Source organism: Sorex araneus, chromosome 1, assembly GCF_027595985.1.
Source record: "Sorex araneus isolate mSorAra2 chromosome 1, mSorAra2.pri, whole genome shotgun sequence".
In the NCBI taxonomy this organism is placed as follows: domain Eukaryota; kingdom Metazoa; phylum Chordata; class Mammalia; order Eulipotyphla; family Soricidae; genus Sorex; species Sorex araneus.
Window position 1 is genome coordinate 225,842,157 of NC_073302.1, and position 27,331 is coordinate 225,869,487.

General features: G+C 42.9%; 1 protein-coding gene across 1 annotated transcript in view; it reads left to right on the forward strand.

Annotated features, from left to right (window-relative positions):
• The window catches only part of MIPEP (mitochondrial intermediate peptidase), a 188,627-nt gene that overhangs the window by 34,948 nt on the left and 126,348 nt on the right, over nucleotides 1–27,331 (forward strand). Inside the window, exons 7-12 of the mRNA XM_055136792.1 lie at nucleotides 391–547; nucleotides 2,665–2,713; nucleotides 5,538–5,598; nucleotides 9,811–9,863; nucleotides 23,767–23,920; nucleotides 26,589–26,666. Of these exons, the coding sequence (XP_054992767.1) occupies nucleotides 391–547; nucleotides 2,665–2,713; nucleotides 5,538–5,598; nucleotides 9,811–9,863; nucleotides 23,767–23,920; nucleotides 26,589–26,666 (552 nt within the window). The remainder of the gene's footprint in view (nucleotides 1–390; nucleotides 548–2,664; nucleotides 2,714–5,537; nucleotides 5,599–9,810; nucleotides 9,864–23,766; nucleotides 23,921–26,588; nucleotides 26,667–27,331) is intronic.

Here is a 27,331-nt window from a genome sequence, read left to right on the forward strand (position 1 = left end):
CTATCGCTCCAACCCCCCTGGATTGACTTTTTATACTAAGTTGTTTAGTGCATATGAATATTGACTTTGTCTGGGTAAAGATTTTTTAGTGATATTTTTATGACAGACATAAGCATTGGATAAAATTTTGTCCTACTGTTCTCTACAACAGAAAGCTCTAGTTGGGTATCTTTTTGTACTTACTCTATTTTATTAATCCAAATGCTTTCTTTATCTTATATAAACCATTATTTCATATTTTATTATTTAAAAAAATTAAATTTTAACATTGTAAAGTAGTGATCACCTGCAGTTTATCAGAGCAAGACTATATTATTATTGCATAACATTTTGTAACATGGTATTTATATTTATGCAATATATATGTAATTATATACTTTTTAAACTTAGGTACGAGAAGCTGCTTATAAAATTTTCCTTTATCCCAATGCTGGTCAACTTAAATGTTTGGAAGAACTGCTCAGTAATAGAGATCTTCTGGCGAAGTTAGTGGGGTATTCCTCATACTCTCACAGAGCTCTCCAAGGAACCATTGCTAAGAATCCAGGTAAGCATGTTTTTATCCATCTTTTAAGAACAATATCGAAATTTGGTGAAAGTAAACTTGTGATTTTAAATAGCTATAAATTAGTCTCCTTAGTGTTTTTTGTGGGGTTGAGGGGATGGCGCTAGGTAGTGCTACTCATGCTGCAATGCTCTGGTCATTTCTGGGGGTAATCTGGGGACTATATGGTACAGGTGATTGGACCCAGTCCTCCCGCATGCAAAGCATTTGCTCAAACCCTTGAACTATCTCTTTGGCCCCTTGTGTTATATTTTTCAATATCTACTCTGACTTCTTTCTTTTTTTTTTCTTTTTGGGTCACATCCAACAATGCACAGGGGTTACTCCTGGCTTTGCACTCAGGAATTACTCCTGGCGGTGCTCAGGGGACCATATGGGATGCTGGGAATTGAACCTGGGTCGGCCGCGTGCAAGGCAAATGCCCTACTGGCTGTGATATAGTTCTGGCCCCTCGGACTCATTTCTTGAGATTTTTCTGCATCTTTTGATAGGAAGGGTTTATGTTTTGTTTTTGCATACCTGGCTGTGCTCAGGGGACCACATATGGTAATAGGGATCTAACTGAGGATTGGTTGCCTGTAAAGTGAGCACCTTACCCCATGTAGTTTCTCTCCAGGCCCAGGATTTTTTTTTTTTTTTAAATAGAGCTGATAATTTGGAATTTATTTTTATCTAACGAAAGCACTGTTACTTCATGTGCAGGTTGAGAATAAGTCATACTTTGTCTTTTTATTCATGTCAATGTAAATTATTTTTATTTGACTCCACTGGTCATACTGGTGGTTTTATTCATGTGTGGAAAGGATGCAGGATCAGTGTTTCCGTGGATCTTAAGGTTTAGTGTGGGCTCGGTTGATGGAAACATGGCCCTGTGACATGCTGTTTCAGAGAGCAGAGTGCTGCGTCAGGACACTGGTGTCAGGTGAGGGGAATGCCAGCTGCTAGACATTGTGAGGAGCTGATCTTACTGTTTCATCTCATTATTTATGAGTGATAAAGTACAGGAGATGTGAGGTGATGATAATTTCAGTAGACATCCTGAATTCCTAAAAGCCTGCTACATGGTTAAAGGTGGAATTTGCTTTAGATGCTGTCAGAATGGTTGTCAGTGGTCGTGATGGCCGAGCTGTTTGGCAGAGCCCGGGGAGGAACAGTGTGGCTGGAGAGCAGGGAGGAGACTGGCTGGGCAGCCCCACGTCTGTTCTGACGTGTGTCTGGGGGCAGAGGGGCCCTGTGCTGAGCTCTGTGGGAGGAGGACACAGCCACAACCCGTCTTGTCTCCGGCCTTCCCTGCTGATGCTTCCCAGCATTTCCATGCTCCCCGCTCTCACCTCCTAGTCACAAGCCAGACCAACAGCTCAGGAATGGGGTGCTTCACCGGCCCTGTGAAGGGCTGAGGGCTGCATGTGGAGATGCTTGGGGACTAAGTGGTGTTGGGGTCGACCCTGTACCTGTCGTCAGTGTACAGGGCATGTACCGAAACCCCTGCACTCTCTCTGGTCCTCAGTGCTTATATTTTTAATAGCCTGATTTTGCTGTACTTAATCTTAGTATTGATTCTGAAAAATTATTTTACAGCTGTTTATAAAACTTAGTTTAAAATAATTACCCAGAAATAGAATAGATTTTAAAAATCTCTTTGTCGTACTCATTATTCTAAATTATATTGATATTTTTATGTATAGTTTTTAATTGTTAAGATAAAAATTGTTATCAGTTGTTACAGTTAATAAATTTACAATTGTGACTCTTATAAGAAACTCCTCCTGCCATTTACCTCTTTTCTCTTAGACATATGAATAAGTAGATACACATATAAATTTTGGGCTTTTTTTCCCCTTAGCCTCCCATGAACTTTTTTCATTGTCTGGTATTATCTAAAGATATGGATTTTTACTGGATTAATTGTTTCTCTGATAAAAGAGAATATCATCTTCTAGAAATACCATATGCCTAGTAAATGTTAGCAGTTCTATTTACTTTTGAAAGTCATTGCTTTAAGGGCACCAGATGTATAGAGTATTATCATCATATGTTTTAGCAGGTAAGTAAATTTTAATTTTTGTAATTAAAGGTGTCTTCTTTTGGATTTTCTTTAGAGACTGTCATGCAGTTCCTTGAGAAACTATCTGACAAACTCTCTGAAAGGTGAGTTTCATTCTGTTATTTAAAGGATATATCTTTTTGTTCGTTTTTGTCCTTTTGAACCTCACCTGGCAGTACTCAAGACTTACTCCTAGCTCTGTGCTCAGGAATCATTCCTGGTGGCATTGGGACTGTATGTTCTTGGAATTCAGCTGGGGTTGGCCATGTGCAAGGCGAGTGCCCTACCCACTGTACTATCAACCCAGTACCCACACCCCAATCTTAAAAAAATATTTAGAACAATTGATTCATTAAAAATTAGGATGTCAAGAATTTAATATTGGGGTCAAGGAAGTGGCTTAGAGGTAGTGTGCTTACCCTTATGTCTGATGCTCCAAGATCTAACCCAGCAACATAAAAGAAAAGACAAAAGAGGAGGGAAGGAGGGAGAGGGGGAAGAAGGGAGAGAAGAAGGAAAGGAGAGAGGGGGGAAAGAGGGAAGGAGGAAAGAAGGAATGAAAGAAGGAAGGAAAAAATGTTACAGTTTTGACTGTTTGGGCTGTTGGGTCCAATCTGTGAACTGTTGTGCTAGAGATTAACCAATTAATTTTTTGTTGGAGTTTATCAATTAATTATCTTAAGAAACCCATCACTGATGTGAAATTAAAAAGTGTTTTCAACCCAAGAATAGTAGAGATAAGGACCAGGAGGTTTGCCCTACAGCTTGGAAGCTGGCCTCACATGCTGGAGGAAGAGGCAGCTCAGATAGAGAAGGGAACACCAAGTAAAGGGTACTGGGAGGACCCACTCGGGTTGGGTGCTGCTGAAAGTAGACTATAGACTGAACGCATGGCCACTCAATACCTCTGTTGTAAACCACAATACCCAAAAGGAGAGAGAGAACAAAAGGGATGCCCTGACACAGAGGCGGGATGGGGAGGAATACTGAGATCATTGGTAGTGGAGAAGGGTAACTGATCACTGTATGACTGAAACATAAACATGAACATTTGTAAGTCATTAATTGTACCTCATGGTGATTCATTAATGAAAAAATTTTAGGAATGTGTTTTCAACCTTTTAAAAAGTATTTATAAACACGTATATATATGTTAAATTGTACTATGAATTTTATAATGATTTTATCTTCTTTTGGACAAAATATAGGCAGTGAATCAGTTGAAAATGGAGGCGCTGAGAGAGAGCCGCCGAGGCTTTCCCTAGCCACCCAGAGATTACACACCCACCACCATTATTTGAATTTTCCCACCACAACCCAAGCCCGTCCCAAAGGCAGATTCTAAATAATTTATCTTGTATTGCTTGTAATGAATAATCTTCTAAAAATGATCCAAAAAGGTTTTCTTAGAGGAAAGTGTGTGAAAATTGTGTATCTCACCTTGGAGCCATTAAGCCCTTATGTAAGAGATTACTAACATATTGTTATAGGTTGAACCTTGTGTGTTGATATATGTATCATATATATGTGTGTGTATGTGTATATATTTTTAATCAAGATTAGTTGCCTTCTACTTTACATCTCATCAAATGTGGTGTGCTACTCTTGGTACTTCAGTGGTGTAGAGTATCGCTCCAGAAACTCTAAAATTTTAAGTAGGGTGATAGAGGTGCAGTTAAATTTTTAACTGGATGGTGACTTTGGGGTCCTGAGGTATCTCTGAAGCTTGTTGTTGTCTTCTGAGATTTGCTCTCTTCCGAGATTTATTTGTATGTCTCTGGATCATGGCCGTCAGTGAGCTTATATGGCACCAGGGGCAGTTCATGGGTATGACTGCCAGACTTCAGGAAGAACTGGGAGATGGGGGGCGTGTTGGCTGTTTGATTCTGTGTTTAAGAGTGTTCAGCTGCAGTGTTCCATGTTTTAGGCAGAAATGGTTTTCACTGCAGCATTCCCACCCATTCTCTCTACCTTGGAAACACCTGCTGCTGGCACTGGCTGGTGCCCCAGCAGCCCCCACAATCTGGACTCTCAACGGGCGCAGACGTGGTTTCTGCAGGAGGGCAGTGTTCTCTCACTTCTTTCTTCTAACGTTGTCTAAAATTTCGACTGTCTTTTTATTTGCATCAACATGCTGAATTTTAGGTCAAATTTCTGTGTGTGTGGGTTTTTTGTTTCTTGCTTATTTCTGATGAGCTCATACCTTAGAATTCAGTCTTCTACTTTGAATTATATTTAAAAAATTTGGATTATATCTGGTTTGAATTATATTTTTACTTTGATTTAGTAAAACACTGTGGCTTTAATATAATGAAGAAGATGTATTATTTAGTTACTTGAGAATTTATTCCACTTTTGCTTTGTTGCTTTATTGTCAGTATTTTCCACTATATGTAATTAGTTATAGGTTTTTCTCTAAATTTTTTCCAAAGCATATCTTTGTATTTTTGCAGTTTCATTAAGAATTCTAGCCAGGAGTATCATTATATTCAAATATGAAGTATGATTATCATCTACGTAGAGGTTTTCTGTAGGGAAAATTGTGACTATCTTAAATATGATCTCTGTTATTTACATTCTTTTATAGAGGCAGCTTAAATCTTAAATTTTTAAGGTATAGCAAAATGTCACATTTTAAAGTTTACTGAATAATGTTTGCATGTTTTTGTCAGGTAAACATTATAACCACTGCATTACGGAAACCTGTGTTTTGCATGTTTCCATACCATCATTAATGTTTCCTTAGTACTTTTAAGACATGTATCTGTTAAGATCCATTTTAAAGAAAAAACTGTTGAAATATTGCAATTTCGTACATATAAAAGTTAAATTATATCTATCATGCATATTGGAAGGTAACACAAGCAAATGCATTCTTTTGTAATGTAATTAAATATTTTTCTAACAATTGACAAATCTGTTTTGCAGAACTCTGAAAGATTTTGAGATGATGCGACAGATGAAAATAAAACTAAATCCTCAGAATTCCGTAAGTGACTGTTGGAATATTTTTATTAGAATAAACTGTCAACTGTTAGCTTTTCACCCTAGAACTCTTATGATAGGTGCTCAAGGTGTATACAGTCTCACTGCTGTTATCTGAATAGGTGAATACAGGCCTTGAGATATTTAGTCCACTAGTTGTAACATTCTTTAAGGAATTCTTCATCTGTTGGTGACTTCTGAAGCCACAGAGTTGTAGAAAAGACTAGTGAAACACATACTAACAAATAGATGGATTCTTTTGAATTCTAGGGTGACTTTCAGTTTGTTAATTTAAGGTAGGACTTGTGCCTAGGTACAAGTAACCAAGATTAGTCTTCTTCATACTTGGCTCAGTCTGTGGACGTGCTTGGGAAGGTAGATAATATGTGAGCATTTTCTTTGGTTATAGGATGTAGAAGCAAAGAGTAAAATGTCGTGTGAGAAGCTGATTCATTAAAAGCTCATATGGCTTAAAACTTAAAAATCATTTTTTGACAGTTTATTTTGTGTAGTTTATTAACACATTATTTGGCAAATATATGTGAAATACCTATCGGCATCAAGTGACTTCTCCCACTAGCCTGAGGATCTGTACTTTTTCCTTTGTCCTTTCTTTATTGCATGCTTTCTTTTTTGTCTAGTTTCCTTGGAGTGGAGAGGTGGATGCTCAGAGCTAACTCCTGGCTCCGTGCTCAGGGATCACGTGTGGTAGTGCTTAGGGGTCCAGGGATTGAACTCAGTTTGACTGCATGCAAGACCAGCCCTTTACCTGCTGTACTGTTTATCCTGGAATCTACTTATCTTTGACGAGTGGTTCTCAAATAGTGTTCCCTGAAACAAAAGTAGCATCGCCTTAGAACATTTGTTAGAAATACAAATTCTCCAGCCTGGCATAAGACCTTCTAAATCTTTTTCTTTTTAAATTTTTTTTATGAATCACCATGATGTACAGTTACAATTTGTAAGTGGCCGTCGTGTTCAATCTATTGTCTACTTTCAGCCCACATCTCCCATCCCGAGCTGGTCCTCCAACCACACTTGGTGTTCCCTTCTCTGTCTGAGCTGCCTTTTCCCCCAGCATGTGAGGCCAACTTCCAAGCCATGGAGCAAACCTCCTGGTACTTATTTCTACTATTCTTGGGTGTTAGTCTCCCATTCTGTTGTTTTATATTCTGTAGATGAGTGCAATCTTCTATGTCTGTCTCTCTCTTTTTAACTCATTTTATTTAGCATAATACTTTCCATGTTGATCCACTTATATGCAAAGTTCATGACTTTATCTTTTCTAACAGTTGCATAGTATTCCATTGTGTAAAAAATTTCTTTAACCAGTCATCTGTTCTTGGGCACTCTGTTTTTTCCCAAATTCTGGCTATTGTAAACTGTGCTGTGATGAACATACAAGTGCAGATGTCATTTCTGCTATACTTTTTTGCCTCTCTGGGATACATTCCCAGAAGTGGTATTGCTGACCCAGCTTTTTCTTGCATAAAAATAATATATGAATGAATAAACCGACAAACCAGTCAGTGTACCACCATTAAGATTTTTCTGAAACACAGACCTGACCTTGTAGCTCCTGTTTAAGAGGTTCTAGTGTTTGCAGTAATTTGAAGACTCAGCTTTCTCTTCCTCTTTCCCAGATTCCTTTCATAGTATTGCCTCTGCCTTTCCTCTTTTTTTATTTTCTAAACTTTCCGGTAGCCAACTTGTGTACTTTGTCCCCTCACAACTCTATGACACATGCATGATTTTTTATTTTTGCTTTAGTTTCCCTGCTACGTGCAGTGCACCAGGCTCTGTGGTGCCAGGAATTAGCCCAGGCTTCCTGGAGATGCCCGGGTGTCCTCATGGCTATGCTTGCTGGTGCTCGGGACACTGGGATGCAGCCTGATCCCACTGTTCTCTCTTCACACTCTTCTTACCCTTTGATTCTGAGAGGCTTTTTTTTTTCCTTTTTGGGTCACACCTGGCGATGCACAGGGGTTACTCCTGGCTTAGCACTCAGGAATTACTCCTGGCGGTGCTTGGGGGATCATATGGGATGCTGGGAATTGAACCTGGGTCGGCTGCGTGCAAGGCAAATGCCCTACCCGCTGTGTTATCATTCCAGCCCCATGATAGTTTTGCACAAGCACTGGCATGACGTCTGCTTACTCACAGACCCTGTTCACGGAATGCCTTTCCCCTTCCTTCTGGGTTACATTTTCCCATTCCACAGTTCAGTTCAGGCCTCATCCTGGGCAGTGGGATGAATGTCCCCCTATAATCCTCATCACCATGCAGCACAGCACTTTTTTCTCACGTTGGTCATTTGTTCTCCTTCCCTAGAACGTAAGCTCCATGAGACAGGACTTTGCCTTTGCTCTCTGTCCTAGCTGCTTTCATGACACTCGATACAGCCTAGCCTTCCCTTGCGTCCAAGACACTTCACCAGAGCTCTGTTTTGCATAGAGCAGCATTGCTGCCATATGCTGGTTGCCAAGGCCTTTGTCCTTCCTGGCGCCTTCAGTTAGGGACCAAGCAATCTTCTTTACATTTCTTGAGTCTGCACTTCGCCTAGTGTGTAACAGACAGTGCCCGATCTTCCGTTGAGAAGATGTGTGTCTCAGGAATGGAACTAGGATTCTTAGGGATTCCGTCTCTGCCCGTTATGGAAAAAGGAAATGAACTTGCAGTAGCTTCCTGGCAACGCTCAGGAGACTGTGTGGGGCAGGCTTGGGGCTCAGGCCTTCCTCACACGAAATCTGTGCACTGTCCCTTGAGCCATCTCCCCAGCCCCTGAACTTATAGTTCTTTGTGTTGGAGTGCGTGCCAGGACAGAGGATGCTTATGGCAGATGAGAAAGACCTCTTGTTCTTAGAGCTGAGGCTGGAAAGGATAATGGTTCTAAGATAGTGACATTGTGGACCTCTTACTCAGTGCCCAGCACTCTGATTAATACTTTATTAATATATATTAAATTAATGTATGTGGTATATATTCAATAGTACATGGGATACAATGAACAAAATAAGTTAATATACATTAATAAATTAAATACTGAGTAAAGGAATAGTTAGGTCCATTCTCTTCTTGCTCAGTGCCCAGCACTCCTTAGGCGCTGGAGTGCAGTGGGCAGTAATATTGGAGAGGTGTGTCGGCTCAGTCAGCAGCTCTGCTGTACCAAGTGTCATTCAGGCAGCTAGGACAGAGAGCAAAGCCCTGTCTCTTGGAGCTTACGCTGTAGGGAAGGAGAACAAATGACCCCCGTGGGAAAGAAGTGCTGTGCTGCATTTGATGAGGATTACCGGGGGACATGGTGCAGGGGAAAGAGGTTGGAGGTCGCTTTCTTGTAGGGATTAGCGAGTCAGGATTTCTCGGATGAGATGAGATGTGAACAGGGAGAGGAGGGGTGAGCAGATGCCATGGAGGCAGCGTTGGGGCTAGGCAGGTGAGCATTCTTGTTGGGGCCACATTCATTCAGGCTAAAGGTACCAGCTGCTTGAGCTGACGGAGAAGAAGAGGAATTTGGGTGAGGGGGAAACATAAGGTGGGAGCGCAGTGGCCGGCAGAGACCCAGCAGGGGAAGGAAGTGGGACTGCACTGGTGAGCAGAAAAGGCTTTTCTGAATCCCACTCATAAGGGGAGTGTCTTTCTGAAGCCTGCAGCCAGGCCTCCCTCTCTCACCCGGTCTGCTTGGGCCCCGAGCCGTTACTGCTTCTGCAGGGTTCTGGACTAGATGTCAGGAACTATTACAGGAGTTCTTCGTGACATATTTTCTTTGCTAAGATTAGAGTTAATGCTGCCTTCATTATATTTTAAATTGTTGCTTTCACTCTTGGCATTCACCTTAAGCTACTTGCTTAGATTTCAAAAGAACCCTAATCTTTCCTTTGAGTACCCTAATCTTACCCTATCTGTCTTATGGATAATACAGGGTTATACTTGGGAAAAACTTTCAACTGGGCTCTACTAATCCAGATTATGTTAAGGTTTAGAATGACGTCTGTTTACCTTTTCCTTACATTCTGGGCTTATGCCTCTATACCTCTCCACTCACTGATGGCAGGAAAGTACCATTGAAAATGAAGAGACAGCTATGTTCTGCCAGGTCATGACTTCCTACAAAACTTCTGATATAGTAATAGGCTTAACATTTTACAAGCTGGCTAAGTGATGGGTGAAATTATAAAATAGCTGGTAGCTTTGGTAACTATAACTTACTCCCTTGTAGGAACTAATGCCCTGGGACCCCCCTTACTACAGCGGCGTGATCCGTGCAGAGAGGTAAGTCGGTAGAGAAACGCTCCTGGGGCAGGAAGAAGGAAGTAAGCCTTGGGCATTTTTGCACTGTGATTCTGCAGATTCTCCTCATGCCAGAGCCCACACATAACGCGCTGGATCCTGTCCGATGAGGCCCTGTCCTGGTAGGGTCAGTTTCTGCTTCGGAGTTTTCACAGGACAGACTCTGCACTCTGCTCTCTGGGAGGGCAGCAGCTTCCTCCTCCCCCAGGGCGCTGCCCTCCCACAACTGTGGTCACCTGGGAGGCGGACGGGCTGCTGCACAGCGGTGAAGTGTTATGCACGAAGCCTTCTCAGTAACAGTGCTGCGAACCACAGCACCTAAAATTCCTTCTTAAAAGTGCCTCTCTAGAGGCAGGCTGGGGTCGGAGGGAAATCGAGGACACTCATGGAGGGATGTGGACACTGGTGAAGGGGGTGATGTTGGAATATTGTATGCCCGGAACCCAATCGTGAATGACTTTATAATTCAGGGAGACTAAAATAAAATAAAATAAAAATTTCCTCTTAAAAGGATTACCTGGCACAGAGCATGAAGAAAAGGAGCAACCATCAAAACCAAAATGGACACAATAACTGAAAATACCTTGACTCCCCACTCCCGGGCTGAAGTCTAGTGCCTGCCTGTATATTTTCCTGTCTCTCTGTCTACCCTGCAAGTGGGATCACGTTGAAATACTTACTGTTTCCCATTTCTGGGGCTCAGCAAATATTTGTGAAACCAGCGAGGCAGTACTTGGCATAGTGCTATGTGATTTTCTTGTGTTTTCTCATTTTTTATTTGAGCATATTGGCAGTACATTATTGGCACATCTGAAGGAGCATAAATGAAAGAAAGACTTAGGGAACTTAAGTTGATTGAAGTACTTCTCTGGCTTCTGTATTCTATGTTTATTGCATAGTGGCAAAGTAGCAGAACTGATTTTCTCCACATAAATATACGTTTTCTGTAATTTTTCTATATTTGCATGTAAATTCCCCCAAATTTGGAAGCCTGTTCACAGTGAATACATTTAGCACTGTTTATGCTCTTTGCAACTTTATATTAGGCATTGAAAATACTCAGAATCCTATCCTTGAACAAAGCTTTAACATTTTCTTATTTTTCATTTTTGAGAGAGTTAAGATTGATTTAGGTAATGAAAAAGAAAAAAAATCTGGACAAGTGTTGTGTTTTTTTCTTCACTAAGCATGTTGCTGTATATCATATCTTCATATGTCTTTGTTCCTACTTTTTGCCACTGGGATTGTGGAATCGCAATCCTGTCATGCCCCCCCACCTCTTGTTTGCGTGTCACAAGTAGAGGAAGAATTTTATTAGTAGCTATCCAGCAGGTTGGAAGAAGGTGGGTTCATATCCTGAACTGACCATCTTGCCTGCATGGCCCCAGGAAGCGGTTGGTAGGGCCAGAGCAGGGACTCAGGCACCGGGTGACCAGCAGATGCCCAGCGGGCTGCTTCTTGGAGCTCTGCTCTGCTAAGCAGAGATTTTTTTGTTTGTTTGGGGCCCAGATCTGGAAGTGCTCGCAGAGGTCACTTCTGGCTCTGTGTGGACTCGTGGTGTACTGGGGTCCTGTCATGCGGGCCCGACCCTGGCCTCATGTGGACAGTGTGAGTGCTCAGCTCTTTGAGCTCAGTCTCCTTGGCCTTGAAGACTTTTGATGAAGGGTTATCCTCTTCCCGGCTCTGACTAGTTTGGGGGGTTTGGGGGAGGCAACATGAAAGAAACGTTCTGTGTGTCCAGTGGACAGTGCTCAGCTGCTTTCCCCAGCCTCGAGGCGTCAGCGCCTACACTTAGCTGCAGTGTGGCTGCTAAGCCTTCCCGAGTCTTTGCCAGACACCCCTGCCCAGCCCGCAGAGTTGTTAGGAAAAGGACACCGTTTACCTGGGCCGCCCTGTTCACCCCAACCTTCAGTGTAAGTGATATCTGTGTCCTTTAGCTCTAGCTCTTTCTCGTGGTTTTGTTTTGTTTTGTTTTGGGGCCACATCCAGGGATCACTCCTGCCTCTGTGCTCAGGGTTCGCTCCTGGTAGGTCTTGGAGGACCTTATGAAGTGCCTAGGGTCACACCTGGGTCATGGCCACATGCAAGGCAAGTGCTCTACCTGCTATACAATCAGTCACCTGGTGTTTGCCTTTCTCGATTCCTCCCCCTCTCTTGGAGAGCCCAACAAGCCACCGAGAGTATCCAGCCTGCGCGGCAGAGCCTGGCAAGCTACCCGTGCGTATTGGATATGCCAGAAACAGTAACAATAAGTCTCTCAGTGAGAGACGTTACTGGTGCCCGCTCGAACAAATCGATGAGCAACGGGATGACAGTGACAGTGACAGTCACTGAAATTGCAAAGTTATTATGATCGGGTTTTCGGCATCCAGTGTCAGACCAATCCCTTCACTGTGTCTTCTTCCCTCCACCAGTGCTACCCCTAACCCACTTGCATCCCACCCACCAGTTTGCTTCTATGAGAGGCTCATACGTAAATACATGTATAAAGTTTTTGCACTGTGGTTCACAGTACTCTTGTTGATAGGGTTTCATGCATAACACTTTACCACCTTTCAGCATCACCTCCTCTGTCCAGCTGCTCCCAGTTGAATGCTTCCTTCCACCGTAGGTGTTGCCTCCACCCAGTTCTGACCCTAACCCCCCTCGAGCCGCATGTTTCCTACTTGGAATACCAGTCCTCGTGTTCTTTGGATATTCTTTATTCCACCATTATGTTTCCTTATGTCCCGCATACGAGAGATTATTCTGTCTTGGTCTCTCTCCCTCTAACTTCACTCACTGTGAAATTCTTCAGGTCCCTCCATGTAGCAGCAAATTTCATGACTTTTATCTTTTATTATGGCCAATAGTAATATTCTGTATATATAATTATGTATATATACCATAGTTTCTAAGTCCAGTCATCTGTTCTTGGACACTGGGGTTATTTCTAGATTTTGACTATTGTGAATAGTGCTGCAAGAAACAGAGGGGTCCTTGCTTTATTTATTATTTTTTATTTATTTTTATAAAGTATTTCACAAAGCCTGGCAAGCTACCTGTGGTGTATTTGATATGCTAAAAACAGTAACAATAAATCTCACAATGGAGACATTACTGGTGCCTGTTCGAGCAAATCAATGAACAATGGGAGGACAATGCTACAGTGCTATTTCACAGTATTTTATTACATTTAATATTCAAACACCAGTTCCACCACCATTACACCACCATATTTCAGATGTTTCCATCCCGGGCCCCAACCCCTGCCCCAAAGCAGAACCAAAATAATATATTATTTGTTATGAAAAACCACTGAAAATACTACAGAAAACTATCCGTAGAGGAAAGAGTGTGGAGATTGTTGCATTTCACTGAGGAGCCATTAAGCCCTTCCATAAGAGATCACTAATACGTTGATAAAGATCGAGCCTTTTATATATGTATAAAAAAATATTTCCCTCTAAAATTGGTTGCCTCCTACTTTGAACCCCATCAAATGTGGTGGGTCGTCTTGGAGTGTGGGCAGGGTGTGTGGTATGAAGTGTCGTGCTACCACAAATGTGGCCTCGAGGTCCAGGAACAGGTTCACTTATGGGTGAGGCTTGGCCTGAGCTTGTGGAGAGCAGCTGTGAGCATGGTGGCCATTTAGTTCTGGAGATTTTTGGCTACTAGGGCTGTGTCCCTTGGGGCGGGGAGGGATGTCCCGAGTATAACAGCCTGGTGTGAGGTCTGGTGGCATGGTTATGATGAGCGTCATGTTATGCTCCCTTCTGGGAGCGAAGGATGTGTGATCTGGATGGTGGCTGGTGACAATATTGCTTGGCGCCAGCCAGAGGTGGCGTACTGGGTGTGACTGCTGAGTTGCCAGAGACAGGGGGATACGGGCAGAGGATCTCTGTTCCCGGTCCTGAACAGAGTTCTCGGTCACAAAGTCCTGCGTCCTGGGTTTTCTGGGGATTCACTCATGGGTGAGGCTCGCCCTAGCGTGTGGAGAGCGCCCTCTTGCTCTGTTTTTAAGTATAGCAATCTGAAATGGTGGTTCTGTGGAAATTACTTATGAATATTTGAATATTGGGAAAGATAGAATCAGCTGGAATTTGAAGTTGATAAGTAGCCAACTCAAAGATAGCGCCACCATGTTCCATCCCCGGCACTGAGCACCTGTGGTTTTCTTCTGGAGAGTGGTTCACTCTGAAGGATGTTTCTTAAGTTCTTTAAAAGCTTTTTAAGGTGCGTTTTTAAGGAAACATTACTGGAAAATGCAGTGGATCTGCCATTGATAACATTAACACGTCACTCTCAGGTCAATGGTCCGATGCCTGTTGATGATCACGCTTACACATCATGTCTGACAGACCAGTGGCTAGGCGCCCACTGATGATGCAGATATTTGCCAGATCTTGGTCCAGTGCTTATGATGATGCTGACATGTCTGTTTGGTCAGTGGTGGAATGTCGTGGGGACTGTTGGTGTAAGAGCCTTTCCCATCATCGTCCCGTACAGGTGGACGAGTGCCAGGACTGGCTGTAGGAGTGTTGGCTTTGGTGACGTTCCTCTTTAAGGTTCCAGGGTCACTGTTGCCATCAGAGCACAGCAAGAGATGCCCTTGGAGGTGGTGGGCTCTGAGTAGCCCCTTCCCCGGGCCTGTGCTGTGCTTCTCTCCCAGGTCTCCTCACCTCTGGCAGAGGGAGCCCGTGGCAGCTTTGTCTGTGATGGGCAATGCCTTGCCTTCCTTTGCTGTCCAGCTGTGACATTTGCCACTATCCCAGCTCCTGCCGCCACCTTGTGCTGCCCCTCACGGCCAACTGTCAAGCATTGGTTGCTCTGTCTGAAATGCATCTTGTCAGCCACATTGGAAGCTCTTCAGAACCAAGCGCTCTTGCAGAGCACTCACTTGGGCTTCTGATGGATCAGTGTCGGTTGTTAGACACTGACCAAGCCCGAGTCTAAAGCAGTCATTGGAAATCCTTATTAAAAGCGATTCAGTCATCGAACATTTTTTGCCAAGGAGAATATCATATTTTTATGAATGACCTTTTCATCTGTGAGAGATTTGGTGACAGCAGTATAAGCCCTGGAAGGATTTCTAGTACTTTCTGGGTGATAGGAGTTTTCACTTGGTTTTGGGGTTCTTTTTTGAGGGGTGTGTGTGCAGACATGTCACGTGGTACTTGGGTACTACTCCCGACTTGGTGCTCCAGGGACTGTGCTGTCACAGGCATTGCGGTACCGCCAGCTGCTTGAAAGGCAAGTGTCTTAGCCCCTGTACCCTTCCTCTCCCCCAATTCCCAGCTTGTTGGTTCTTTGAGTTTTAAAGCTGCAGCTCTGTGAGTACATGGTCTAAACTCCTGTGGATCGTTATCCACAAGGGGGTTTAATTGAAAGTATCCAATAACTTTATTTGACCATTAACTCAGTAAAATAACCAGCAGCAGGGATGCACCAATGCTTCGGATAGAACTGTAAGAACTGGAGGCCTACATCTGTCTATTTTGAGCAGCATTAAAAGCAAAGGATGGATTTTGGGTTTGACAAGAGTGGGCTGAAAAGGCATAGGTGAAAGGGAAAATATAATATTCTGACTTTGAGGTTGAAAGCAGGGAACAAAGCAAAGATTTCTAAGTCCATGTTGTATTCCTCTACTTTCAAGTAAAGATGTAAATGTGTGGTTTGACACAGAATGGAAAATAGAAGGGACTTTCCTATATTTGGGCTTTGCTTCAAGTGAACCACAGGGGACTTTTTTCCCCTTTTATGTTATATGCTTCAGATTTATTTTAAGTTTCTTGTAATGTGTTTTAAAACTGCCAAAAATTGATCCTAGAAAATGTGGTGAAAGTGACCGCTGGCAAATCGTAAAGAACTGCTAATTTTTTCTTTTTTGAGTTTTAGTATTAGACTCTTACTGGATGAGTAAAAGTAATTTAAATTATGAAGAATACATATATAGTTATTTTCTTTGAGAAGAACTTTGTTTTTGAAAGATAGTTTGTTTACATGATTGTCATTAGGAAAATTTTCTTTCTATGACATGTTTAAATGAGAGAATTTTTTATGTTTTCTTTTTTTTGAGAGAATTTTTTTACATTTATTTATTTATTTATTTAAATTCTTTTATTGATTCACCATGTGGAAAGTTACAAATCTTTCACGTTTAAGTCTCAGTTATACAATGCTCAAACACCCATCCCTTCACCAGTGCACATATTCCACCACCAAGAATAATGATATACCTCCCCCTTCCCCCCATCTCCCCAGCCCCCCACCCCGCATGTGTAACTGATAAATTTCACTCTACTTTCACTTTACTTTGAGTACATTCAATATTTCAACAAAAAAAACTCACTATTATTGATTTGGAGTTTCTCCCCCCCCTAAAGTCGATATGCTGAAAAGAAAGCATTTGGTAATTTGTTTTCCATTGCTGAGAATGAAGAGATATGAGGTCAGGAGGCCGCACTAGCAGCAGCATAGTTTTGGATTTCTGTATTTTTATCTTAGTTTCATCTCTGTTTCCAGAGAAAAAGATTTTAGAGTTGTTTAATAAAAGATCCTTCCAGAGTTTGGTTTTGTCTTTTAATTTTGGGAACATTGTTTTCTGCTGATAATGCATTTCATTTAGCCTTATTTATTTTGGTGCTATTTTACATTAAGATATTGGGAAATAGAATTCAGTATTGTCTATCCCTTCCTAACATTGTCTCAAAATTTTTGCATTCATTTAGTGAAATAGAAATGCTTTGTATTTTTGCTTCTTTATTATTTATTTATTGAGAAAAAGTTTCCAGGGTATAAATACTTTTGTATTTTAGGGGCACAAAATTATGCCATACCTACCACCAAAATGTCAAAATGTCAGTAACCACCCAAGGATAGTAGACAAAGATCCAGGAATATTGCCCCATAGTTGGAAGTCTGTCTCATTAGCTAAAGGAGAAGACAGCTGGGATAGAGAAGGGATCACTAAGTCAAAGATGATTGGAGGGATCGTTTGGGATGGGAGATGTGTGCTGAAAGTAGACAAAGGATCAAATGTGATAGCCTCACAGTATCTGTATTGCAAACCATAATGCCCAAAAGCAGAGAAAGAGTATGGGGGAAATTGTCTGCCACAGGCAAGGGGAGGGTTGGGATGGGGTGAGGGTATTGAGGACATTGGTGGTGGAGAATGTGCACTGGTGGAGGGATGGGTGTTCAATCATTGTATGACTGAAACTCAAACATGAAAAATTTGTAACTGTATCTCACAGTGATTCAGTAAAAAAGTCAGTAACCCTCAGCCATAGACCACAGGACCCTTTGCTCTCCCTCCCCTCCCTCAGGTGGTCTCAGTTCTGTTGTCAGAGTAAAATTTTGTTTCTATTGGTCATTGTCTATTCCTATTCTGTTTCTCTATAGAGTGTCTATGACTGAGATGATCTGCTATTTGTCTTTGTGTAATACCTACTTAAATTTGTGTGACATATTCCAGTCCCATCCATACATTGTAACACAAAGCAAGATCTCATTAAAAAGTTTTGTTTTACAGTGGTGTGTTGGAAATCATAGTGTTGGGAATTGGACTCAGGATCTCACACACACATGGTACCTGCTGTACCACCAAGCCACACTCCAGGCCCATAGACCTAATTCATACAATTTCACCAAATTGAGTATATGTTTTACTTCTTTGAAAGTTAAATTAAAATGTTTTTTCACTTTATTAAAATTTTTTTGGGGTATTGTCCAGCGGCACTGATAGGCCCAAAGCCGCTTCCAGCAGAGCTCAGGGCTGGGGATAGCATATAGGGCCTGGTCCATGCCTGGTGCGCCCCGCCTCCGAGCTATTTCACTGACCCCGACAGTGAAAAGATGTAAGACTGTAGCATCTGCGTCTGGTTTTGCTCAGAACCCGGTGACGCTTAGGGACAGCCCCACTCTGATGCGGGTGGGTCCAGTGGTGGTGGTCGTGGTGGTGGTCGCGGGTGGGAGGGTTGAGTGCGTGGTGTGCGGGATGGCACTGTGGGCTCCCAGGTGCAAAGCTGGTGCTCTGGCCACTTGGCCTCCCCCAGCCTAGGAAGATACTTTGAAGCAGAACGAGGAGCGGAGCATTTCTTGTACTTCATTTAGTGTTTTTCCACTTTCCTCCGAGGAAGAGTGATCCATAGAACCCTGAGGTATGCTTCTGTATTTCAGTTGACGTGACATCTGGAGGGTAGCTGTCGGACTCTCTTATAAGCTCTGAGAGAGGGGGAGATGATGGAACGGATTGCAGAGCAATGGAACCCTTAAAATTTGGCTTGAATTGTGTGAAGTTGATTTTGGGCTCTGGTTCTGTTTGTTCCGTGCGGTTTCAAAAAGCCACTAAGTGCCTTTGTTCTGGTGTTTCTTAGAGGATAGAGAGAAAGTTAGTATTTAGCATCAGTGTAACTTAGAGAGTTGCCAGCAAAGATGTCACAGGCCAATTTCTGGTGCGTTTGGTTCCAGAGCTGCAGGCCCCTTTTTCTGGGGCGCCCCCGGGTAAAGTGGTGTGCTTGTGTTTTGTATGTCATGGCGGGGAGGTCAGACATATCCTTCCCCGGGCTGGGAGGGCCCGTGACATTGAGCCTTCAGGTGTTGAGTGGCTGTGTGAGACTGGGCCTTCGGCCTCCTGCCAGCTCATCCCAGACTTGCTCCTGCCGTGCCTCCGAGCTGGGCTGGAGCTGCCGCTTGGATGCCTCCCAGCATCCTGCCTTTCTGCGTCTCCCTGTCCCTTCTCCCACCTTGGCTGCGACCCAGGAAGGAATTATCTCTCCCTGTGCGGCTCCTTGAGGGCACAGGGGAGCGAGCAGGTGTGCAGTCTGAGTAAGGGCTGAGCGTTCCGGGCTTGATGGATCTTGCTCGCCCCGTCCCCCGAATGCCCTTGAGCCTCGGTGGACTCTCCGTTGATGTGGCTTGCAGAATCCACCCGAAGCCGCCTTGCCTTCGGGCGTCCCTCTCTGATGCTTGTGTTCTCGTCTTCCCCACCCAGCAGGCTACTGAACACAGTCTCCCTGTGTCCCTTCCAGACCTTGTCCACTCGGACACTCACGCGCTGTGGCTCGGGGCCCTGCTCTGTGGGCAGGAAGGACTTGGCCCTTAGCAGGGCCGTTGGAAGTTTTAGTTCCGGGTTGCCAGCCCTGACTTAGTCTTCTGGCCTCTCGGCCTGCTCTGTAGGCTTGTCTGGGGACCTGGGGATTGTGACCCCCTTTCTTGATGGCACCTCCGCTCAGAGGACAGAACCCGTGAGAAGCGAGGCGGGTCCTGGGCTCTGAACCTTAGCCTGTCTGTCCTAGCTTCCCTCATATGGCCTCTTGGAGTCTCCATTTGCTCGTGTGACAGTAAGAATTCTAGTCCTCTGTCTCCCTGAGCTCCGTGGGGCTGTGGGGGCTGCCTGTTCCAGGTACTTGGGAAGAGGGTCTCAGTCCATGGCTGCTCTTGCGTTATCTATAAACTTCTTTCAGCCTCGTTGCACATCAGCAGTCTGTTGCTGTCTTTTCATTTCTTGCCCTGTGCCTACCGCGGCCTGTTGTCCCTCATGTCCAGCTCTGTAACTGTCCTCCATGACTCTCTCAGAGACCATGGTCCTCTCACTTTCCTCGTCTGCTCCTCCAGCCTGAGGCTCCCCGAGGCGACACTTCCTGATCTCTGGGCTCGGATGCCGAGCCTGGGAGCCCGTCAGACTAGTCCCCCAAGGAGTCCATGGGATTAGTCATCAGGCCCAAGAAGTTGTTGGAGACCCCAGTCCCCAGGCTGCTACGTTTTTTGGCATTACTCATTATTTCCTATTCCCTGAAATTCTTTGGTTAACACCGAACTTCCCGCTCACCATTTCTTAGCATCCACTCCTATTGTTTTTATTTTCATCTTTAAATCTGCAGCTCTTGAGCTTCTGTTTGCTATCATGTGGCCTATGGAATGAACATGGGCTCTGGCTTACCAAGTGTGTTGTTCCTCTGCCTTCTTGGTTCTGAAAGCATCCAGGAAATGTAAAACTCGAGGATGCAACGAGACTCTTTCCTTTAGTATTCTCACTTCTACAGACTTGTGAGAACGACCTCGATGCCTTCGTCCAAATGAAAACATGTCCTCTGTTTTCCTAGCTTTACTTTGAATAACCAGACTGTAATCATCAAGTTAAATAGAAAATATCAGCCTTACTATTTATTATTCGTAACCATGGGGAAATTGTTTATCTTCACGCGAACCTAGTCTGATGTCAGCTTGGGGGAACCAGTATCACCTTGAAGTATAATTTTTATAATTAAGTGTGATACACGCTTCAGCATTCATTGAATATTATTTCTGTCATCATCATGAAGACTTTGGGATAAAACTTCAGTTTACAGTTTATTTTTTTTAAATGGATATATTTGTGACATTGAACCTTTTTTTGGTCATAATAATCCTGACTCCTCTTTATTAAGGATTGTGTTCTGTTGGCACCGCCAGCATAGTCTAAGATTCAGCATTTCTTTAAAAAAATTGTTATTAAAAATATTTTTTTACTGTAGTTTAGGTGACATGATTAAAATTGTGCCAACTTTCATGGCTTTGGTGTACAAAATTACTGCTCTTTCACTAATGAGTGTTTTAATATTTTTAACAGTGATTTTCACTAGAGGAGCTAAAGACTCTGAATTATTAGAAAGATGAAATGCAGCCTGTAGAGCCAAGGAAACAAGATCACAGGGCACTTACAGAGCATTCCATTTACATTGCCAAAAATGTTGATAGCAGGTATGGACTTACACACAGTGGAGAGAAGCATCAGTCAATCTTTGAGAAAGAGTTGAAGACTGATTTGACCGTGTTAGCCTTGCCCAGGGCCAGGTCTGCACTATGCCGGCTGGGCCTGTCCTAGTGGGACCAGGGCTCTTGCACCCCAGCGCCCCACACCAAGCTGCTGGCTCACTCAGGAACTCGCTCCGAGGCAGGGCAGCTGCACAAGGGAGGGGAGTCCTGGGTCCTCTACGAGAGAAGCTGGGTCCACATGGGCTGGCTCCAGGCCTGCGCTTCCGCTGCTCTCGGTGTGTGCACAGTTTAGATATTGTCTGTGGTAGGCGACTGCCCCTAGAATGTGGCTTTTCTTGCCTTGCCTCCCTGCCCACTCACACCAGACTAGCAAAGCATTCGAGCGGCCATGGCAGAGGTTTGTGGTGGACGGCTCTGCACCCCTCAGAGAGAATAAGGTGGAAGTGCACATCCTGGAGCAGCCAGTGTTCCAGGAGATGTTTCCACATGGAAGGATCCTATAATGGGAGGTTCAGTTTGATTGAAATGATAGATTCATGAAGTGCATTTGTATGGATGCATAACTCCGTGTTTCTGTACATACACATGTCCCTGCAGCTATGTACATGTGAATCTGTTTGCGCAAATATACGTAGTGTTGGTACGCAGGAAGAGCCATTAGAAAGATGAAATGCAGCCCATAAAGCCAAAGAAACAAGATAGCAGGGCACTTACAGAGCATTCCCTTTACGTTGCCAAAAAGCCACATCATCGTAGCAGGTATGGACTTATACACAGTGGAGAGAAGCACCAGTCAATCTTTGAGTTAAGAGCTGGTAACCTCTGGATTCTATGAATACTGTACCAAATATTATTTAAGGCTTGTTTTAGAAATACTTAGAATCTATGTTTCTTTATATTTATTTCTAATCACTGGCAATATCAGTTAATCGTTTGTATTTGCAATCTTCTGCATTCATAATAATTTCACTTAAGAGTATGCATAGACAATTATAAGAATTTAAAATCTACTCGAATTTTTCCTTAAAGCTAAACTGTCAGATTTGACAACTTGAAAGCAGACATTTGTATCCCGTAGTCTGCACATTTTTGTTTCTGTTAGAATAGAACATCCGAGTGTGGAGCTGATGCACACTCGCCCTGTGGGTGGAAGCCCCCCTGCTAGAGTGACCCCTAGCCTCTGGGCTCTGCCTTCAAGCCAAAAGAAATGACAGAAATACTTCAGGTGTAGAATAACTAATCTTACTGTATGTTGTTCTTGGTTTAGGATATGTAGCTACAAAACATCAATTGAGATCAGATTGTTCATATGACCGCTTTTTTTCGGTTAAGCACTATTTTTAAAAAATTTTTAAAAATTTTATTGAATCACCGTGAAATAGTTACAAGCTTTTGTGATTGGGTTACAATCTCACAATGATCAAACACCCATCTCTCCACCAGTGCACATTTCCTACCACCAATATCCCGGGTATACCCCCCCCCCCTTTCTTGCCCTCCCCCTGCCTCTATGGCAGACAATATTCCCAATACTCTCTCTACTTTTGGGCATTATAGCTTGCAACACAGACACTGAGAGGTCATTATGTTTGATCCATTATCTACTTTAGGCACACATCTTCCATCCCGACTGATTCCTCCAAGCCATCATTTTCTTAGTGATCCCTTCTCTATTCTCTCTGCCTTCTCCCCTCTGCTCATGAAGCAGTCTTCTAGCTATGGGGCAATCCCTCTGGCCCTTGTATCTACTGTCCTTGGGTGTCAGCCTCATGTGATGTTATTTTATATTCCACAAATGAGTGCAGTCCATGTCTGTCCCTCTCTTTCTGACTCATTTCACTTAGCATGATACTCTCCAAGTTTATCCATTTATAAGCAAATTTCATGACTTCATCTCTCCTAAAAGCTGCATAGTATTCCATTGTGTAGATGTACCAAAGTCTCTTTAACCAGTCATCTGTTTTAGGGCAATCAGGTTGTTTCCATATTTTGGCTATTGTGAACAGTGCTGCAATGAATATTTAGGTACAGATGTCATTTCTACTGTGCTTTTTTGCATCCTTGGGATATATTCCCAGAAGTGGTACTGCGGGGTCATATGGAAGCTCAATTTCTAGTTTTTGAAGGACTGTCCATATTGTTTTCCAGGAAGGCTGGAGCAGTCGACTTTCCCACCAACAGTGAAGGAGTGTCCCTTTTTCCCCATATCCACGCCAGCACTGGTTGCTCTTGTTCTTTTGAAAGTGTGTTAGTCTCTGTGGTGTGAGATGATATCTCATTGTTGTTTTGATATGCATCTCCCTGATGACTAGGGATGTGGAGCATTTTTTCATGTGCTCTTTGGCCATTTGTATTTCCTTTTTGAGGAAACTTATGTTCAGTTCTTCTCCCCATATTTTGATGGGGTTGGAGTTTTTTCTTATACAATTCTACTAGTGCCTTGTATATCCTGGATATTAATCCCTTATCAGATGGGTATTAGGTAAATATTCTTACCCATTCTGTGGGCTCTTTCTGTATTTTGGTCACTCTTTCTTTTGGAGTGCAGCAGCTTCTTAGTTTGATGTAGTCCCGTTTTTTTATGTTTGCTTCCACTTGCATGGTCAGTGCTGTTTTGTCCTTAAAGATGCTTTTAGCTTCAATGTCATGGAGAGTTCTGCCTACATTTTTCTTCTATGAACCTTATAGATTCATGTCTGATATTGAGGTCTTTAATCCACTTTGATCTGACTTTTGAAGCACTATTTTTTGGATGTGAGTTTTAGTTCAGGCTTCCTATTTGTTCATGTGTATGTGGTATGTCTTGATGTGTCCCTTTTGCATAGAAGATGCAGAAAGGCTGTGTGTGTGCAGGTGGCTGAAGTTGCCTGCCTGCCAGCTGACTGAGCTGATGGCTGGCCCAGGAACCCGGCAGAGGGATGCTGCCAGGAAATGTTTTTTCTACTGTAATTACTAGAGTGAGTGCACTACTGCTAACAATTTGAGCAACTCTTTTCTATAAAAAAAAACAAAAACAAAAACAAACCTTTGAAAATGCCCCCAAATGTAATAATTTACCTTTGTGCTATCAATCCTTCTGTTTTTTTATAAACCCCACTGGTCCTGAATAAAATAAGAATGTCACTGAGTCCCTTTTCCCTTCCCTTAGGTACAACATTGAGCCCAGCTTATATTGCCCGTTTTTCTCCCTGGGCGCATGCATGGAAGGCCTGAATATTTTGTTTAGTAAACTGCTAGGGGTTTCGATGTATGCAGAGCAGCCTGCCAAAGGAGAAGTTTGGTGTGAAGATGTCCGGAAGCTGGTAAGCTCTTTTTGTTTGTGTGTTTCTGTTTTGGGGACATACCCCATGATCCTCAGGGCTTACTTCTAGCTTGGTGCTCAGGAGCTAGTCCTGGTGGAGCTCAGAAGACTGTGGGGTGTAAAGGAATCGAGCCTGGGTTGGATGTGGTGCAAGACAAGTGCCCTTCCCTGATGTACTGTTTTTTTGGCCCTGAAGCTGGTGAGCTTTGAATGAGCTCAGAGCTGCATTGCTTTATATCTTGGGTTTGTAAAGTGTGCTGGGATCCTTAAGTTACTTTACCTGATGGAATGTGGGTCTTAATTATTCCTATTTCATGAAAAATTCACATCTCCACATCTGATTTAGGATGCTATAAAAGAAACATTTTTTTTTCTCTAAAATTGGTTGCCTGATGATAGAAAGAGTTCTCTAAAATTTAGGAGCTTAATAAAAGATTGGCTTTTTATATTTGGCGAATCCCACTTAGTTTTTATTTTCCTACTGTGCTAAAGTTTCCCTTATGGTTGATCCCAGAATTCATTGCATTACTTTTCTTTTCTTTCCTTCTGCCTGGCTTCCCATCTTGAAGGAGCTTATATGTGGATTAGATAATAATTTATGCCTTTTTTCATTTTTTACCTTGTAGCTAATAACTTCAAGTCATGCAACTGTTATTAAGACTGACTCTACTTGAAGCATAACCATTTTCATTTTTTTTCGATTTGATTTTTGAGATTATGCTCACTCATTTATCACTAATGCTTTGTGTTGTAATTGTTTTATACTTTGGAGAGGATGTTATTGCTCGGAGACCACTCCCAGCACTCCTGTCACTGGGCAGTTTGATCCTGAGACCCTGTGAGGACATGGGCCATCAGTGTTACCCTGGGAGTCCTCCAGGCAAACTTCTGGTGATGCTCAGAGCCAGCAATGCTGGTGACCAAACTTCAGGTCTCACGTGCATGTGACATGTGCTCCAGCCCTTTCTCGCACTGGTTATTTTATGTTCGACTTCAGTTTGTCATCCTGGACTCTTCACTTCATGGCTTTGTTCTGCGGACATAGAATCAGTGTGGTAATGGAATTGCTAAGAGATAACTAGAACCATTCTATCACTGCATTTACCTGCGGAGATCATGGAGCATGATAAAATGCTCTTGAAATGGAAAGTGAAATGAAAAGCATTATCAGACGGGTGTGAGAACACAGTAACATAGGATGGCGAGGTGACCCAACTCAGGGTGTGGGCCCCCTCTGGGCATCACCACTTACTCTTTTCGTTCCTGCTGAATTTCAGATGCTGGGATTAGTCCCCAGCATGGAGCAGGTGCTTATGAAATGTTCAAAGTGGTGAATATTGCTTGTAGGGAGTTTCAGAGTAGCTTAAAATGGAGCAACTCTTCGGCACGATTCTCTGGTCATGAAAAGATGGAGAAGACAAGGTGGCGACGACCAGCCCAGCTCTCCTGGAGCTACCCTAGATTTGGGAGATGGCCATCAAGATCAGAGTACTACCCATCTTCCCATTGCCTGAGCAATTTTTTTTAATTGCTTCTGTATTCAAAGTTTCTCATTTATATGAGACTTATTTTTTAATTTTTTATTTTTTTTGCTTTTTGGGTCACACCTGGCGATGCATAGGGGTCACTCCTGGCTCATGCACTAGGGAATCACCCCTGGAGGTGCTCAGGGGACCATATGGGATGCTGGGATTCGAACCCGGGTCGGCCGCATGCAAGGCAAACACCCTACCCGCTGTGCTATCGCTCCAGCTCATGAGACTTATTCTTAAGATTTAAAGAAGAGGGTTTTTTGGGGGTAGTGGTGATGCAGTCTGGGCCATTCCCAGCGATGCCCAGGGTTGCTCCTGACTCTCTGTGCTCAGGAATCAATTCTGGCAGTATATGGGGGCCCACTTGGGGTGCTGGGGATCTAGCAAGGGTTGACTGTGCAAGGGGAGTGCCTACCCACTGTACTATTGCTCCAGCCCCAGAATAAGAGAAGTTTTTTTTTTTACCATTTTGCTAATTTTACTTATTTATTATTTATTTATTTATTTTTAATTTTTCATTAGTGAATCACCGTGAGGTAAAGTTACAGACTTACAGATTTTCATGCTTGCGTTTCAGTCATACAGTGGTCGAGTACCCATCCTTCCACCAGTGCCCATTCTCCACCACCAATGGTCCCAGTATAACCTCCCACCACCTGTACCCCATCCCCTCTGTTGCAGGGCATTCCCTTTTGTTTTCTCTCTCCTTTTGGGTGTTATGGTTTGCAATAGAGTATTAAGTGGCCATCATGTTTGGTCTATAGTCTACTTTCAGCTTGCCTCTCCCATCCCGAGCGGGCCGTACTAGCGCCCTTTACTTGGTGGTCCCTTCAAATAAAAGAAGTTTTTACTGTTAAAATTTCCCCACTGGTATCAGATACCTCCCTCATGGATGGCTTGGGAGTGGTCTAGCAAGTGTGTTTGGTGGCGTGTCCCTGGGATGGGATGCTCTCCTGGGCAGAGTTACTAAGACAGAATCATCCGGGAGATGGAGTAAAAATGGAACCTATTTCCACATAAGATGGAATAGAGACAGACACAATAAAATGTATCTGTGTTCCTGTATTGTTGATAATTTTCCATGGTAGTTTCTGATACTTTCTTAACCACTAAACTAAGTTTTTTGTTTGTTTCTAGGCTGTGGTTCATGAATCTGAGGGATTGTTGGGGTACATTTATTGTGATTTTTTTCAACGAGCAGATAAACCACATCAGGTAATTATTGTTTCGTTTACAAACTGGTTTCTCTAGAAGCCAATTTGAATTAGTGTGAGCTTTACAGAAATTCACTTTGGTCATCTCCTAACATTAAGAAGGCATTACTAATAGTTATGAAAATATGAATTTGCAATTTGGGTAGAATTGAAAACTAGTGAAGGATGTAGCTGTCTTTTTTTTTCATCTGAGTGATAGTAGGAATGATAGTAGGAATGATACTGATGTCTTTTGAGTCCTTTATACATGTCACATCTTTCATTGTTCTCCTTCCCCTTTTGAAGTAGGCACTAACAATGAAGCTGCGGAGGCCAGAAGGATTAGGTTATTTGCCCACAGTCACAGAGAGAAATGTGGGACTTGAACCTAAACTTTCTGACTAGAGATCCGGCTTATAATGACTTTCTGTACTTCACAATGGACCTAGTTTAAAATTACAGAATATTATAGGAAAACCTCACCAACCACCAGTTTGCTCCTTTTTTGTTTTGTTTTTAGGAAAAAAAAAAGTATTTTTTTTCCATTTTTAAAAGTTGTATCACAGTGATATACACATTTACACAGTTGTTCATGATTGGATTTCAGTTATATAATGTTTCAACACCCGTCCCTTCACCAGTGAACTTTTCTCACTACTAGTGGTTCCAGTTTCTCTAGGGAGTATG